Raw genomic sequence first — 16376 nt, 5'->3', positions numbered from 1 at the left:
TGAACATTTCCAAAACAAATGGCCAAGGCGGGAAAATTGTAGCATGCAAGATATTACCAAAATTAGGTCGAAGATTTCGATTAGGTGACTGACTCTGAAGAGTATTCTAATTTACCATTGACTGCAGCAAATGATTTATTGTTTCATTTTAAAAGTTGATAGCTGGAACTTTTCCATCCTGGCGATTTCCAAATTAGCTGCGTTCCATTTTCGATTTTGACATTTTAAAACATGTTAAAACCGTAATTAATAATAACAGGAGAATGTGAAACAAAATTCTGGTCTGTAACTGTCCTGATGGTCGTGCTGCATGGATGTGCATTTCCCTGAACAAATTTTTAATTATAAGTTTGTAGTTCCTTCAATGTCGCTCTCTTATAACCATTGCCCTGCCCTTGCTTTAACTGAAATTATAAAGATTGATGTATAGAATGATCTTTTACTTACTCAAATCTTCTTTTCATGGTTATGTCGAAAATTGAATAAAAAACTCAGGATTAAAAGAAATGTATTGATTTAAGGTCTAAATTATTAAAAAGATTCCCTCCTTTTAACAGAATTCTTATGTATTAGCTGATTGACAAGCTAATGAATTAACTGTCTGCATATGTGCAAATTAACATGGATGGGTCACTCTACACTCTACAGCTGAAATGGACATGGTATGCTCAGTGCTGAGATTCACACCACATTCATCAATCTATTGTCAAACTCTCTTCATTTATTGTGTCACTAATAGTCAAGGTCATGCCAATGTCGATTAATCAACAACAGGATGAGTTTACATCCAAATTAGTATCTAAGGACTACAAATGTGATGTACCAAAATGAAATTCAATGAGACAGGCACCCGCAGGTTAAGAAAGCATCCAGGCATCTATGTCTGAAGATTTCAAAAGCAAATGGCCAAGGCGTGGAAACTGTAACATGCAAGATATTATCAAACTGAAGTCAAAGTTTTTAATTAAATGACTAATTCTGAACAACGTTCTAATTTACCATTTACTGCAAAGCAAATTATTTACTGTTTATTTTCAAAAAATGTTAACTGGAATGTATCCATCATGACGACAGCCAAGTTATCTGGTTTCAAATTTCGAATTTACCCAACGGAATTTGGTTCAAATCACTGCAAAAGCGAAATTAAAAAATGCAGGAGAATGTGAAACAAAAGTCTGGTGAGTAACTCAAGTGCTGCTAGTCCTCACCACTCCGTCTCAAACGACTGGACATCGTCATATTCACTTTTGAATTCAGCATTATACGAAGTAAATGAACCTGAAAATGAAAACAGACAATTATAGCGAGCTGATAATACACAAGGTAGCCATTAAAATCACGAGAGCAGTTCTCTGTTTGTGAATGTGCCCCATTACCAAGCGATTTACGATCAATCCATGTGGGCATTCTTTATACCCAATCAGCTATATCTCACTCCAAACAACGTGTAAATTGCTTCAATTGAGAGGCCTAATTTCTATTTATTGTTGACCCACTAAGACATAAGAAAATCTTCAGAATTAATAAATTCATAAGTAAAGCCCTTTAAAATTAAAACATGGGAGTAATTCGGGGAAATGCAAGGTGTGAAGGCTGTTGTTTTGGCAACAGTCTGGCAATGGGGTAGGTACTGGCTCAGAATTTTCCCTTTATGATGAGAGGAAGAAGTAACAATTCCATACAACCGTGGATGACCAGAGATATTCAGGTTACGGTGAGAAGGAAAAGAAAAGCTTTTAGAAGGTGAAAGGGAAACAAATCAGCAGAGGCAAAGTGGAGTACAGACAATGCAGGTTGGAGCTTAAGAAAGCAATTAGGAGAGCAAAGAGGGGATATAAGAAACCTCTGACTGGTAAAAAAAAAAGCGAAAATCCCAAGATTTTCTCTAACTATGTCAATGGAAAGCGTAGTGCCCATAAAGTGCCAAGGTAGCAATCTATGGGTGGAGCCAGAGGACATCAGTAGGGTGTTGAATGAATACTTCACGTCTATCTTAACCCATGAGAATGAGGATGAAGGTATGGAACTCGGGCAGAGAGACTGCGAGGTTCTTAAGCAAATTGATATGGGGAGTGAAAAGGTGTTGGAGGTGTTGGCAGTCTTAGAAGTGGACAGATCTCCAGGTCCGAATGATATGTGTCCCAGACTGCTGAGGGAGGCAAGGGAGGAGATCGCAGGGGCTCTGACCCAAATTTTAAATTCCTCACTGGGCATGATGAAGGTGCCAGAGGACTGGAGAACAGCTAATATGGTTCTGTGATTTAAGAAGGGTTGTACAGATAAGCCAGGGAACGACAGGTGAGTCATTCTCACATCGGTGGTAGGGAAACTATTGGAGAAATTTCTGAAGGAGAGTACATATCTCCACGTGGAGAGCGAGGTTTGATCAGGGATAGTCAGCATGGCTTTGTCAGCTTGGGGCAAGCCTAACAAATTTGATTGATTTATTTGAGGAGGTGACAAGGTGTGCAGATGAGAGTAGTGCAGTCGATGTAAATTATATGGATTTCAGCAAAGCCTTTGACAAGGTCCAACATGGGAGACTTGTAAAGAAGGCAAAGACACATGAGAAACTTGGTAATTTGATAAGGTGGATTCAAAATTTGCTTAGTTATAGGAGGCAGAGAGTGATGACAGAAGGATACTTTAGTGACTGGAAGCCAGTGTCCAGTGGCGTACCACAGGGATTGTGCTCGGTCCCCTATTATTTATCATTTATATAAATGAAATAGAATGGTTATGTGGGGGGTAGGATTCGTAAGTTTACGGATGACACAAAGATTGGGCGGGTGGTTAACAGTGATGTTGAGGGTCTTGGGCTACAGGAAAATGTATATTGGATGGTCAAATGGGCAGATAAGTGGCAGATAGATTTTAACCCTGAAAAGTGTGAAATGATACACTTTGGAAGGAGTAATTTGACTAGGAAGTATTCACTGAATGGCATGGCACTAGGAAGTTCTGAGGAAGAAAGGGACATTGGCGTGTGTGTCCATAGATCTCTGAAGGCAGAGGCTCATGCTAGTGGGGTGGTTAAAAAAGCATATGGGACACTTGCATTTATCAATCGAGACATAGATTGCAAAAACAGGGAGGTCAGTTTGGAGTTATATAGAACCTTGGTGAGGCCACAGCTGGAATACTGTGTGCAGTTCTGGTCGCCACATTACAGGAAGCATATGATTACACTGGAGAAGGTGAGGAGGAGTTTCACCAGGATGTTGCCTGGGATGAAGCACTTAAGTTATGAGGTGAGGTTGGACAGACTTGGGTTGTTTTCGTTGGAGCAGAGAAGACTGAGGGGCGACCTGATGGAGGTTTACAAGATTATGGGGGTCATGGACAGGGTGGATAGGGAGCAGCTGTTCCCCTTAGTTGAAGGGTCAATCATAAGTAGGAATAAGTTCAAGGTAAGGGGCAGGGGATTTAGGGGGGATGTGAGGAAAAACATTTTTACCCAGAGTTTGGAGATGGCCTGGAATGCACTGTCTGGAGGGTGGAGGAGGCGGGTTGACTCACATCCGTTAAAAAATACTTTGATGAGCACTTGGCACATCATAACATTCAAGTCTATGGGCCAGTTGTTGGTAAATGGGATTAGGGAGGTAGGTCAGGTGTTTCTCACGTGTCGGTGCAGACTCGATGGGCTGAAGGCCCCCTTCTGCATTGCGATTCTGTGATTCAGTGAGCTGCTTAGGACCACAGGGAAAGTGTGCAACAACATCTGAATAATGAGTTTGTGTGCTTGCAATGGAGTGTAACAGTCAGAATTAGTGTGTGGATTTTGCATGTTTTTTGTGTTAATGAAATGCGTCCACAGCAATACAATTTTGTTGTTAGATTGTTGTGTTCTGGTAAAGTACCTTAACCTGTTTATGGGGGATAGTTTTTTTTATTTCCCCCTGCATTGCGAGATGGGAAAGAGACGGCATGTGACAGGATCTCAGAAAAGCCCCTACCTTGCATATTTTTATCATCACATACATCTAAATCGCTTACTGCATAATATTCCCACTCGTCTAGTGTACTGTTAGATTGGAAATCTATCAATAGAACATATTGCAATCTTAAAATATGAATGTTATTTAAGTTGAAAGATGTAATTTATATGTAGATGAATGATAATTACCTGAGCCTGAATCAAGCTCCTGAACGTCAATATCTTCATAAACAGGGTCAGGAAATGCAGTGGTGGAATTTTGTCTCCTGCTATTTGCTGTCGGACAAAGGTGGGTATAATGAATGAGCAAGCATAAGGAGATGTATATGTACATTTTCCCTTTCTATTTACAACTCTCCTTAGTGCTTTGTAGAAACGATTGGTTTTTGGAGTTCTCATAAATGCTCTTAATTCCTCCCTGCCCCCATTTCAAAAGTGTGTTCCACACTCAAGACCTTGGTAAGCCCAATTTTGGCGAATAGATTGAATGGCACAAATTCGGCACATTACCAATAAAAGATCAATTCCTGGCACGACCTTGCTGTGAGAACTAATGTTCAAGTAGCTGACAGTGCTCATGGGTCCTATCAGGGCACTCCTCACTTTGGGTCCCTGGAGGAGCCAATGGCTGAATATCCTCCACAAATCCCCGTTAGGCCTGCTCAATTTCCACGACTCTGTTTTCACCATGCCAGAATCCTCTCATTTGAAGCATGGTCCTGGCACATCCGCCGATGCCAAATTTTTGTTCATAAGGAATCGTTTTGAAAGCCCGGTGTATTTTTGTCAGGGAACTCTATCATCGTACTTCCTGTCGGACTTTGCCTTGATGAAACTCATGAACTGATGTCTATTTCAGGTGCATGCACAGTTTCCGCCCACCTACTAATGCTTTCAGAATTTCAAGGAAATTGTTTGCGTTGGGTAGATAGCAGTGAGTATCTTTACTTTTCCATCCACATGATCGGCAGATTATATTTCTCAGGTGCTAAGCAACAATAAATCAGCAGTTTCATGTTGCAAACAATCAAGGCTGCAACTAGATGCCCGTGTTGGTGATATTCTGAAGTGGGTATTTGGTTGACCTGATTGATTATCCCACAATTCGACCTTGCATCATTATTTACACTCAGTTGTGTTTCACTAGTGATATTGCACGTTTGCCAGATTCTCATCCCATCCCAAAATCATTAAGCATGAATCAGAAATTTATAGATTGATGGGAAGCATAGAGCTTTTTCGAAAAGAAGGAGGCAGTTTGGCCCCTTGTGTATTTCGAATGAAAACCAGCTACACAGTCTCATCTCACTTTACAACTCTGCGTCTGCACCCAGTCGATTATGACACATCACGTACATATCTAACGTATTTTGGAATGCCTCTGCCACTTCTTTATACCACCACGTCCCTCCGACCCGCACTCTTCTCTGCATGAGAAGATTTCTCCTCAAATTCTCTCTAAGCTGACTGCCAACTAATTCTTCTGAGTCCCCTGGCTTTTGACATCTCTGCTAAGCGAGAATTGTTCACCCTTATCCAATCGAACTTGGTTCCTCATTAACATATATTCGTCAAGTTAATCTCCTTGAAGTCTCCAATGTTCCAAATAAAATGACGCCAACCTCCCCAACCTCTCGTCATCAGAAAAATTATCCAGTCCAGAAAATATCCACATTTGTCAATTTCTAACCTATCGGGTTCAATCACATCCTTCCTGGAATACAGTCAGCAAAACTCTAGATGAGTTGTAACAACCGAAGGCCGTTAACATGTGCACGAATAGGACTCGCCATTTAAGGCCCTGATTTCAAACTTCATTATTAACCTACCTTTCTGGAAGCTTCTCTGCAACTCTGTGGCCAAAGCAATTGATACGGCAATTAAAAGGACCAGAAAAATGGAAGGGATGATGAAAACGGAGAGTCTGTGCTGTTTGAAAGGCGTTATGTGCTTCGGATGGCCTGGAAGTGAAGGTATTTCATATTAACAGACAAAATCCACACCCGCGCATTTCATTCACTCGTGGATACAGCCACCTAATAGAACGCAAATGTTCAGTGGTTAAACGAGGGTAGAAACCGATTAACCCACAGCTGCTCTGCTGCTGCCTTTACAATTGTTAATTTAAGTTACAAGTTATTTTAAATTTAATTAAGAAATGCAATCTGAATTTCCAAATCTCTACCTTTGTACAGTCCTAAGTCTGAAACTGTCAATGTCCACTTATGGCACTGACAGTAGAGACATTTCAATTTTGGGCAGACCTTGGGTCGTGCCCAGATGGAAAAAAATTAAAATACCAGTTCCAATAATATGAAGAAAGGCACGAATATCCAAGTTTAATGGCAGAGCCAATGTTGTTGACAAAGTAATATTTGAGATATTGGGCAGAAAGATGCAAATGGACCATGAACTGAATTAGGAGAACTGTGGCAAATGGAGCTCAAGATTGTTATTCATTCAAAGAATCAGAGCATTGCTGGTTAGACCAATGTATATGGTCCATCTCTAATTGCCTTGCGCCTCGGATATTTATAACCACATAAATGAAACAGATAAGGAGACACAGGGTAATACACGTAAGTTTGCTGATGATACCAAGATATGTGGAAATGTAAACTGTGGGACGATCACAGAGAGGGCACAAGAGCATTGGACAGTTTAAGTGAGTTGACAACAAATGACAGATGGAGTATTATGAAAAGAAGGGTGAAGTTATTCATTTTGGTTGTAAGAATAGAGACGCAGAATGCTTTTAAGGTGAGAAGCTTATAAGTATTAATTTTCAATGAGACTTCGGTGCGCATATACAAGGAACGCAGTAAAAAAGCTTCCAAGTGCAGCAAGCAATTGAAAAGGCAAATGGGATGTTGCCTTTTATCATATGGGGATAGAAGGACAAGGATAAAGAAGCCTTGCTAAAATTGTACAGACTTTGTGTGAGACCACTGTTCATGCAACTTTGGGCGCCAAATTTAAAATAGGATATGCTTACATTGGAGGCGGTACAGCGAAGCTCACTGAGTTTGTCTCTGGGATGAGGGAGTTGGCCTATGATGAGAGGCTGGATGAATTGTTTTTGTGTTCTGTGGAGTTTAGAAGAATGAGAGACGATCTGATTGGAACCTACAAAGTTCAGAACGGGACTGCTACGGTGGAGGCTGAGAGATTTTTCTTTTCTATTGCTTGGGGAATCATAAACACCGCAGCACATTCTCAAGATGAGAGGCCGCAATTTAGGATATAGATGTGGAGAAATTACTTCACTCAAAGAGTTGTGAAACATGCGAATTGTCTACCACAGAGAGTTGAATACCTTTAAGGCTGGGACAGAGAGATTTGTAACCTCCCAGGGAGTTAATGGTGTTGTGAGGAGGCGGGCAAATGGAAGTGAAGCCGAAATACGCCATGATAGTATTGAACGCTGGAGTATGCTCGATGGGCCGTTTGTCCAAGCCTCCTCCTATTTCTTGTGGTCTGGATAGAAATTCGTGGTGAGGGGATTGCTTGAACCATTGCAGTCAAAGTGGTGTAGGTGCTCACCAAGGATCCTTAGACAGGATCTTCCAAACCCATGACCGCAGCCATCTAGAAGATCAAGTGCAGCAGACACATGGGAATAACACCACCTGGAATATCACCTCCAAGCCACACATCATCCTGAGTTGAAACAATATTACCGTTCCTTCGGTGGGCAAAAATCATGGTACTGCCTCCTTAACAACACTGTCGGTGTTCCTGCACTGCATGGACGACAGTAGTTCAAGAATGTAGGTCACCACCATCTTCTCAAAGAGAGTCATTCGTTCGATCAGGAGGGGAGGCCTTTCAATATCTAATATAACATGTCGCCCAGTACATTGGCATGGTCACAACACAGCTAAATCCACTTTCTTTTTAAATGCATCCGACATGAAACATGGAGGTTCAAATCTTAAGATATTCTTAGGTTCGCCTACCAAATCTAATGGTACCTTAGCATTGTACTGGAAGGTGGTGTCCACCTGAGCATCATAATCACAACAACTTGTATTTGCTATGCACTTGCTATAGAGGGAGTGCAGCGAACGTTTACCAGACTGATTCCTGGGATGGCTGGGCTGACATATGAGGAGAGATTGAGTCGGTTAGAATTATATTCGCTGGAGTTCAGAGGAATGAGGGGGGATATCATGGAAACCAATAAAATTCTCACATGACTATCCAGTGCAGATACAGGAAGAATATTCCCGATGGTGAGGGAGTTCAGAACTTGGGGTCACAGTCTGAGGATACGGGGTAAACAATTTAGGACCAAGATGAGGAGAAAGTTCTTCATGCAGAAATTGGTGAGTCTGTGGAATTCGTTATCACAGAAAGCAGTTGAGGGCAAAACATTTTATGTTTTCTACATGGATTTAGATATAGTTCTTGTGGCGAAATGGATCAGAGGATGTGGGGAGAAAGCGCAAGCAGGCTATTGATTTGGATGATCAGCCATGATCATAATAAATGGCGAATCAGCACCGAGGGCCGAATGGGCTACTCCTGCTCCTGGTTTCTATGTTTCTACGAAGCACTCTTAATGTAATGGAACAAGATCAGTACTATTTGCCAGAACATTCATAGAGAACATTTGACACAGAACCACGCATATTAGGGTCAGTGGCCAAGAGCATGGGCAAAGTGTTTGGTTTTAAGGAGGTAGTTTAAGAGAGGAGAGAGAGGTGAAGCTATGGAGGGGGTCGTGTATCGAAATTCCGAGCTTGGCGTATAGGCAGATGAAAGCACATTGTTAGCTATGAAACGACTACATCCGGTACTGCGCAGAAGAACAGAACGTGATATGTCTCAGGTATTGTAGGGCAATATTAGGGCATAGAGATCGAATGGGGCGAGGGCTTGAAGGCATTTGAAGGCGAGGGTGATTCTTGTAAAATGGAAGTTCAAATTAAAATCTCCTACCAGAACATATCACATGGACGTCTTCTTTATGTTCACAGTCATGATCAGTCATTGTTAAAAATTGGCAGTCCCACAGGAAGTGCTCACTCCCTTTGCATTTAACATCATCCAACCAAATTGTGCCATTTGCTGTTTCGAATAACGTCTCTCCCGGGGTCCACACTGGATCACCACAGTTTAGTTGTCTACAGGTGACAGCAGCATCGTGCCGATCCCAGGAATCATCGCACACCGTGCCCCACGTGTCATTGAAGAAGATTTCAATTCTTCCAGAGCAATTATTGAATCCCGCAGCTAGCCGCAACTCTACAACGGAAGATTGCGTGTGAAACGTTGGCACGTTAACTTGCAGTTTGGTACAATTGCTTCATTGGCCAGATCAGAATGCCAACACAATGCACTATTTTTGAAAGACCCTCATGTTAAAGACCCTGCGATTCTCACTGGCCTGAAATGCTTTGCTTGGACAATAAAGCTAAACTAATTGCCCACCGCATATATCGGAAGGTAATTGTTCACTCTCGTGATTAAATATATTTAATGAGTGGCTTTAGCACATTGAAATTGAGCCAAAATAATTTAAATTAATTTTGCTGACAGGCAATTGAAATCCTGATATACATCGAAGAACAGTTGTTACGCATTACATTTTGTGCAGAAATTCAGAATTGAAACATCTAATGGTACCCTGCGGGGGCAATTGTCCAAAATCCAGCACTAAATACAGATTTCATGCATCCTTTTGCACAGCTCACACCGCGCTGGGTGCATCTGACTCTTAAGTGTCCTTTTCCAAACATTTTGTCCAGGGTACCATGCCTTCAATCTTTGCCACTGATTACAAATCACAACTTGTGAAATGTTCAATAATATCGTAGGATCGCTACTCTGAAACTAACACCCAGGCAGTCGTGAACCCAGTTGGTTGAAAGACCATTCAAAGACCCGCTGTCATTAAAACATCTGGAGTGCACCTGGTAAAATACTTAAAATGTTTGCGAGGAATGGCATATTTGAAGTGAGGTGATTGTTAGATTGTAAATATCCATTTAAGGATTATTATTTTTAAAAAGGCGCAGAAAGTATCATGATATATATTCATATAATTATCAATATTTACCCACATCTTCAGAAATTGGACTTACTTTTCTTCCTAACTTCCTCATTGCGCCTTTTCATTGGATTTATTTCTGAAAAAATACATCCATTATTTCAACAACTTCTTTCATATAGCTCCTTCAATGTAGAAAGGCGCCTCAGGAGAGCATGATAAAACAAGCATCACAGAGGCACATTATGAACTATTTCCACAATTCTAGTCAGGTTTTAGGGAGATTTTTTAAAAAGGTGAATGGGAGGCACAGGTGCGGGGAGATGTTGGCAGGGAATTGCAGATTTTGGGGGCCTAGTCAACTGAACCAATGGTGGGCAATGATGATTGGGGACGCACCAGAAGCCGAAATTCGAGGAGTGCACGTGTCCGAAGTTGGAGAAGTGTTTAATTTGTTGCTTTATTCATTCATGGAATGTGGGAGGCCAGCGTTTGTTGGTTATCACTAATTGCCGCTGAATGAAATGGCGTGCGAGGCCATATCAGAAGGCAGTTAATAGTCAACCACATTGCTGCAGACCAAGAGTCACATGTCGGCCAGGCTGGGCAAAGATGGCAGACTGTCGCACTTAACAGAACCAGATAGATTAGTGTTTAGTTTGATTCTTCCACTGAGATTAGCTTTATATTCCAGTTTTATTGAAATCAATTCATAGCTGCTGCTGCGGTGGGATCTGAACCTGCATCCCCAGAGCATTAATTTGGTCTCGGGATTACAAGCACAGGAACATTAGCACTGCACCACTAACCCATTGAGTGAACTAAAAGCAATATTGAGAACTACAAAATCAAGATGCTGTTTGACCAGGAGAAAATATAGTTCACCGAGCATAGGGTGTTACAGTAAAGGGTGAGTTAAGATATGGAAAGCAGAGATTTGCATGACTCTGGTTCATGGAGGATGCAAACATCGGAACATCAACGAAACATAAGAGAAATTAGTTCTATTTGTAGTTATTACCTGAGCAAATGACACCTACATCCTCCTTGTGCTCACAATCATGTTCACCCCATGGCGAAGATGGACATTGCCATAAAAGTGAATCGTGCAAGCGACAATGCACATCATCAAGCCAAATCTGTCCGAAACCCATTCCAAATGTGACATCCCGATCGACAGACCGGACGGATCCGCAGCTGAGCTGCTTACAAACCACTTCTGCATCCTCCTTTCCAAATGAATCAGAACAAACAGTCCCCCAAGTCGCATTATAGAAAACCTCAACTCTGCCCGTGCAGGGACTCGATCCATTCTGAAGCCTTACAGCCCTGTGCTCTGCAAAACAAAGAGTGAAGTTCAATCTTCCCTTCAGTTCAATCCCACCACACTAAATGAAGAAACAAAAGAACAGGTTTTCTATAACGATGTTAACTTAATGAGATTGCTTAGCACAGAACTACCAGAAGGCCAATTATTTCAGAGGAAGCAATTAAGAGATACTCGATTTTTTGATTGCATACTCATAATACATTGTGTTGTAGGCCAACGAAATTTCCTGTTGGTTATTAAAAGCAGTGGCAACAAAAGGTGACATTCAATGATTACCACGGCTAAATTTGTCAAAAAAGTTCTGTTTAACAGGATTCAAAAAGTGCTTGTATTTGTAAGTACATCTCACCCGAGCAGATAACTCCAGCATCCTCTTTGTGATTGCAGTTGCTCTCATTCCACGGACCCCCCGGACATTCCCACAAAACAGAATCATTCGTTGCACACATCAGGTTATGAAGCCAGATAGGCCCCGCTCCTGTGCCAAACCAACCGGAAACCGTTGCATTTAGAGCCTGTCCACACTTCAGCTGGTTACATATAACATGTGCATCTGCTAAATCCCAGAGGTCATCACAAACAGTCCCCCAGGTTCCGTTATAGTAAAGTTCCACCCTTCCGGCACAGCGACTTCCACCATCTGCCAGTCTCACCTGAATATGATCTGCAGGACAGGAAGAGTAATATTAAACAGTATCTAGCCCAGGTAAGAGTACATTAACAATTCGCAATCGATTCATACCCAATTAATATTCCGTTTCTAAAGGCAAATTTACAGCTATCAGTGTATTACGTTTCTGCCAAATTGTGATGCCTTTTTTCCGTTATCAATGCCAGTCTCACGTTGATAATAAAAACTTACTGAATAAAATGGTCCATTACAGCTTCCTCCAATGCAAATGCTACAGTCTGACAAATAGACATGGTGTATGAAATTAAAAAAAACAATTAATAATTAAGACAAAATCACAGAGCTGAATTCCATCACAAATTGCTTCATCGAATGTCTGCATGTTTTAACATCCAGCCTCTGCACACTAAAGGTACTGAAAATGTTGATATTTCTTGTCCACCCGTTTAAAGGCATTGATACAATTGTTTGGCATTGTTAATTAATACAGAAGGTGGTTAAAATAGCCAAGTTGGTGCCGGACGGCGTAACAGCCAGAATGGGTTAAGATCGGAGGTTTTCTTCCCTAAATGACTTTACTGAACTAGTTGGCAAAAGTCACAGTGAAAAATGTCAGTTTCACTGTGAAATGACTATACATAAACGTGCCAAGCTGTACGTTCACCTTGCGGAGAGTGATTCGGCCATGCCATTTCGGATTCTTCCATGTTTTCAGAAACAACTGTGGTCAAGTCAACTCAAATTCTTCGCAAATTACTTAAAGGACGGACATTTTTGCGTTGGGAGTGTTTCAGAGAATGTTTACTAAGCTGATTCCTGGGATAAAGCGGTTGTGTAATTAGGGCAGGTTGAGCAGCGTAGACCTATACAGTTTGGGGTTTAGAAAAGTGAGAACTGATCTTACACAAACATATAAGGTGCTGAGGTGGCTTGATATTTTAGATGTTGAGATGATGTTCACTCTCCCAAGGGAATCTCGAATTGGGTGCACAGTTTGAAAATGAAGGGCGTCCATTTATGACAGGAATGAGGGGAAATCTCTTCTCTCAGAGTGTCGTCAATACTTTTGATTCTCTTCGCTAGATAGCAGTGGAGGTCGTTGAATATTCTCACGGCAAATTTCGACACATTTTCGATTGGTAAGTGAGTCAGCGGTTATGATGGACAGGCAGGAAAGTGGCTTTAAGGTCACTTTCAGATCAAACACGACCTTATTGATTGGCAGAACAGGCTCTAGGGGTCGAATGCTCTACTCATGCTCCGATTTTTAGAGTTACTAAGTTCTCATGCATTTGTTACTCAGGCATATGTATATGTGTTTCATCAGAGTATTTCGAAATTAATCCGTATAGAATATAATAATGTATAACGGGCATACAATAAGCTTTACGTGTTCACATTAATACGATCCCAAAGATTTTACCCTGTTCCGAGTGTAATATAAAATGAGATTAATGCCTTGTATACCATCTCACACGACATCGACGCACAGTATATTAAAAGCCTGAAGTGCACTTTATGTTCCCTGAAAGTATCACTCTTATTTTCAATGTTTCTCTTCATAATTCGAAAGCTTTGCGAGGTATTGCAGCACAAAAACAGGGCTTTCGGCCCAACAGCTCAATGTTGGATTCCCGAAGGGAATTTGAGAAGCTGCTACATCAAAGCTTGGCATACAAAACAGGAACTCATGGTGTATAGAGCAATATATTAACATGAATAAAGGACAAGTTAAGAGGACACAAAGTTTAAGCAAAAAACTGTTCTTTTTTTCGGATTCCCAATTGTTATCTACTGGAATGATACAGGAATCAATGCTGGGGAATTAACTATTTCTAATCTATATCGCTGAATTTTATGAAAGCGCCGAATGTATGCTGACTAAATTTTCTGATGACAATAATGTAGCAGGAAGTGAGTTGTGACGAGGAGGGGAAAAGCCCAGAACGGAACAATACATGATGAGTGAGTCCGCAAAAAATTGGTCGATGTATATAACGTTGGAAAATATTAATTTATCCATGTTGACGGGAAGACTCGAAAAGCAGTGCGCTCGTTAAATTGGGAGAGATTGCAAAGCCTTCACCTTTCATGAATCAGTACTGTTTGTCTCAACTACTTCGTGTGATCACGAGCCCATGTTCTAGCCTCTTCCTGGGAACATAAGTTTCTTCCGATTTCCCTTTTGGATTTATCATTGACAAGCTCATATTTCTGGGCCTGAATCCCATTGCTGGAAGGGAGACCGGTGGATTATTTATGAATATATAATTGAACCGCGATATTCTGGGCATGTTAGTTCGTTAAGAAAAGTAATTCTTACCAGAGCAAACCACGCCGACGTCACCTGCGATGGATAATTGCTTCCCTTGTGTAATACTACAATTCCACAGGAAGGGTTCACTTCCATAGCATCTGACATTGCTGATCCACACTGGGCCGTCGCCTTTTCCAAACTTCCAGTTGTTATAAACATTTATTGCAGCGCCACAGTTCAGCTGTCTGCACACCACATCGGCATCATTGAAATTCCACTCAGTGTCAATCACTCTCCCCCAAAAACCGCCGTAATAAACCTCCACTCGTCCATCACAAACACTTTCTCCATTGACCAGTCGCACCTGCCAAGGTTCACCTGTAAGAATGCAATTTGGTATTGAAAGTTCATTCAATGCTCCACAAAGTCATACTGTGAACATAAATTATGGAATTTAATATTCTTGTGCGATTAATCACTGCCCCGGCGTTAATACAAATGCGATATGATGCAATTTTAGAATGTAGTCGGTAAGGCAAGAGAGAGAAATGGCCAGCTGAAAGCTTCAGGATTGTCCGTAAGAAATGCTGCGATCAGGAGGACAAGAATTGGGCAGGCATCCAAGAAGAGAGGGAGAAAAATCCACAGCGGAAGTTTGAAGCGACAAGTCATGTGACTATACTCATTTTTTATTCTTTCATGGAATGTGGCCAGCATATATTGCCTTATTGTGGTAGAAATTATTGAAATGCTTGGGCCTGAATTTAATTTAGTATTCCTTTCTCCTGGACTCCGCCACCAACATGACAGAAATATTTTTATTTGCTTTACCAATTGCTTTCACAATCCTAAAGTCACAAGCAAATAACTATTCCAAACGCAAGAGGACAGAAGTCTTTCTTATTCTATCCTCATAATTTAACCCTCGCAGAACTGCTAAAGTTGGGGTGAATCTGTGCCAATATTTCATTTCTTAGTGGTGATCTCCAGAATGTTACACAGCACTCCAGCTGCGTTTTGGGTCTGATCTATACACACCCACTACAGTCCCACTTGCAATCAAGTTGTGTACGATCTTTCGGGATAGAAGTGTACGCAGCTACTTGTGACTGATTTATGGACACAGGTAGTCACATCCGCCTTGGATTGAGGTACGGATATCATTTGAAAGGGAGTCACAGTCAAGGTTCCAGCAGCTTTTTCGGGATCTCAACTCTAATCCAATGTCATATCCGGTACAACCGTCGGGAGAGATTGTGCAGGGCTTGATCCGTGCTCCTCACAATGTTAACATAAACGCATTTAAACCCCTCTGACAATTACGATCAATGGAAGGGAAAGAAGTAACACAGACCGCCTGGTGTCTCAAGCCCCTCACACCACTGCCTCCCAATTTATTGCAATATATTACATGTTAAGCAGGATGTGATATCGCCTCCACTCGAGAATTCCTGCATGCAAATAAATAATATTAAGTACCAGAATAATTGGCAATTGACAACGAATGGCAAACATACCGGAACAGATGACACCAGCATCATTTTTGTGCGTGCACTGATGGTGCCCCCAGGATGCCACTGGGCAGTCACTCAAACGCAATTCATTGCCGATACATTCGTTTATATCGTTCCATATCGAACCATTTCCCTCTCCGAAGAATGCATCTCCTCGCGCTGATATTGCAGCCCCACATCCGAGTTGGTGGCAGACTACAGCCGCATCCTGTAAATCCCAGGAGGCGTCGCAAACTGTACCCCAGGTGTTGCCCAGCAAAATCTCCACTCTTCCTGAGCAGGTGCCATTACCACCAACTAACCGCGGTCCTTTCTGTCCTTTATGGAGAAACAAAGAATATTGTTCAGCAGATTCACATTCTATTGGAATTTCTTTTTCTTCTTCAACGTATCAAATGCGCAAAAATGGAATTATTCAAAGAAAAACCAATAAATCAATGCGAAACACTAAAACGAATGAGTCAATGTGGATCAAGTTGATTTTCACCAAACAAATCGCTGTGACAATTAACACGTCACTGCAGCGCCACAGTGAAAGAGGAGTTACTGCAGAACAGCTGCTAGGAGTCTGTTGAGAGCTAACGTAATGAATGAAACTCCAACGGGGAGGGTGACTTTAATATTCTGGTTAAAGGACGTCGTAACCTGAGTAGAAGTGAACAGGGAAAGGAAAGCTTCGAATTTTTGTCGCCCGAGTGGCGTGAAGGAA

The 16376-nt window shown here is 41.5% G+C and overlaps 1 protein-coding gene across 1 annotated transcript in view; it reads right to left on the bottom strand.

Annotated features, from left to right (window-relative positions):
- Window positions 1-946: 946 nt before the first annotated feature.
- LOC121271757 (deleted in malignant brain tumors 1 protein-like) overlaps window positions 947-16376 on the bottom strand; it is a 45598-nt gene continuing 30168 nt past the window's right edge. The window contains exons 6-14 of the mRNA XM_041177996.1: window positions 15671-15985; window positions 14220-14531; window positions 11615-11929; window positions 10957-11271; window positions 10030-10074; window positions 8885-9190; window positions 5770-5901; window positions 4130-4216; window positions 947-1278 (exon numbers count right to left, since the gene is read on the bottom strand). Coding sequence (XP_041033930.1) covers window positions 1205-1278; window positions 4130-4216; window positions 5770-5901; window positions 8885-9190; window positions 10030-10074; window positions 10957-11271; window positions 11615-11929; window positions 14220-14531; window positions 15671-15985 — 1901 coding nt within the window. The 3' untranslated portion in view covers window positions 947-1204. The remainder of the gene's footprint in view (window positions 1279-4129; window positions 4217-5769; window positions 5902-8884; window positions 9191-10029; window positions 10075-10956; window positions 11272-11614; window positions 11930-14219; window positions 14532-15670; window positions 15986-16376) is intronic.

Source organism: Carcharodon carcharias, chromosome 2 (assembly GCF_017639515.1).
Source record: "Carcharodon carcharias isolate sCarCar2 chromosome 2, sCarCar2.pri, whole genome shotgun sequence".
NCBI classification, from domain to species: Eukaryota; Metazoa; Chordata; class Chondrichthyes; order Lamniformes; family Lamnidae; genus Carcharodon; species Carcharodon carcharias.
The sequence above is the reverse complement of the archived record's forward strand: the minus strand, read 5'-3'. Positions and strand labels throughout refer to the sequence as shown.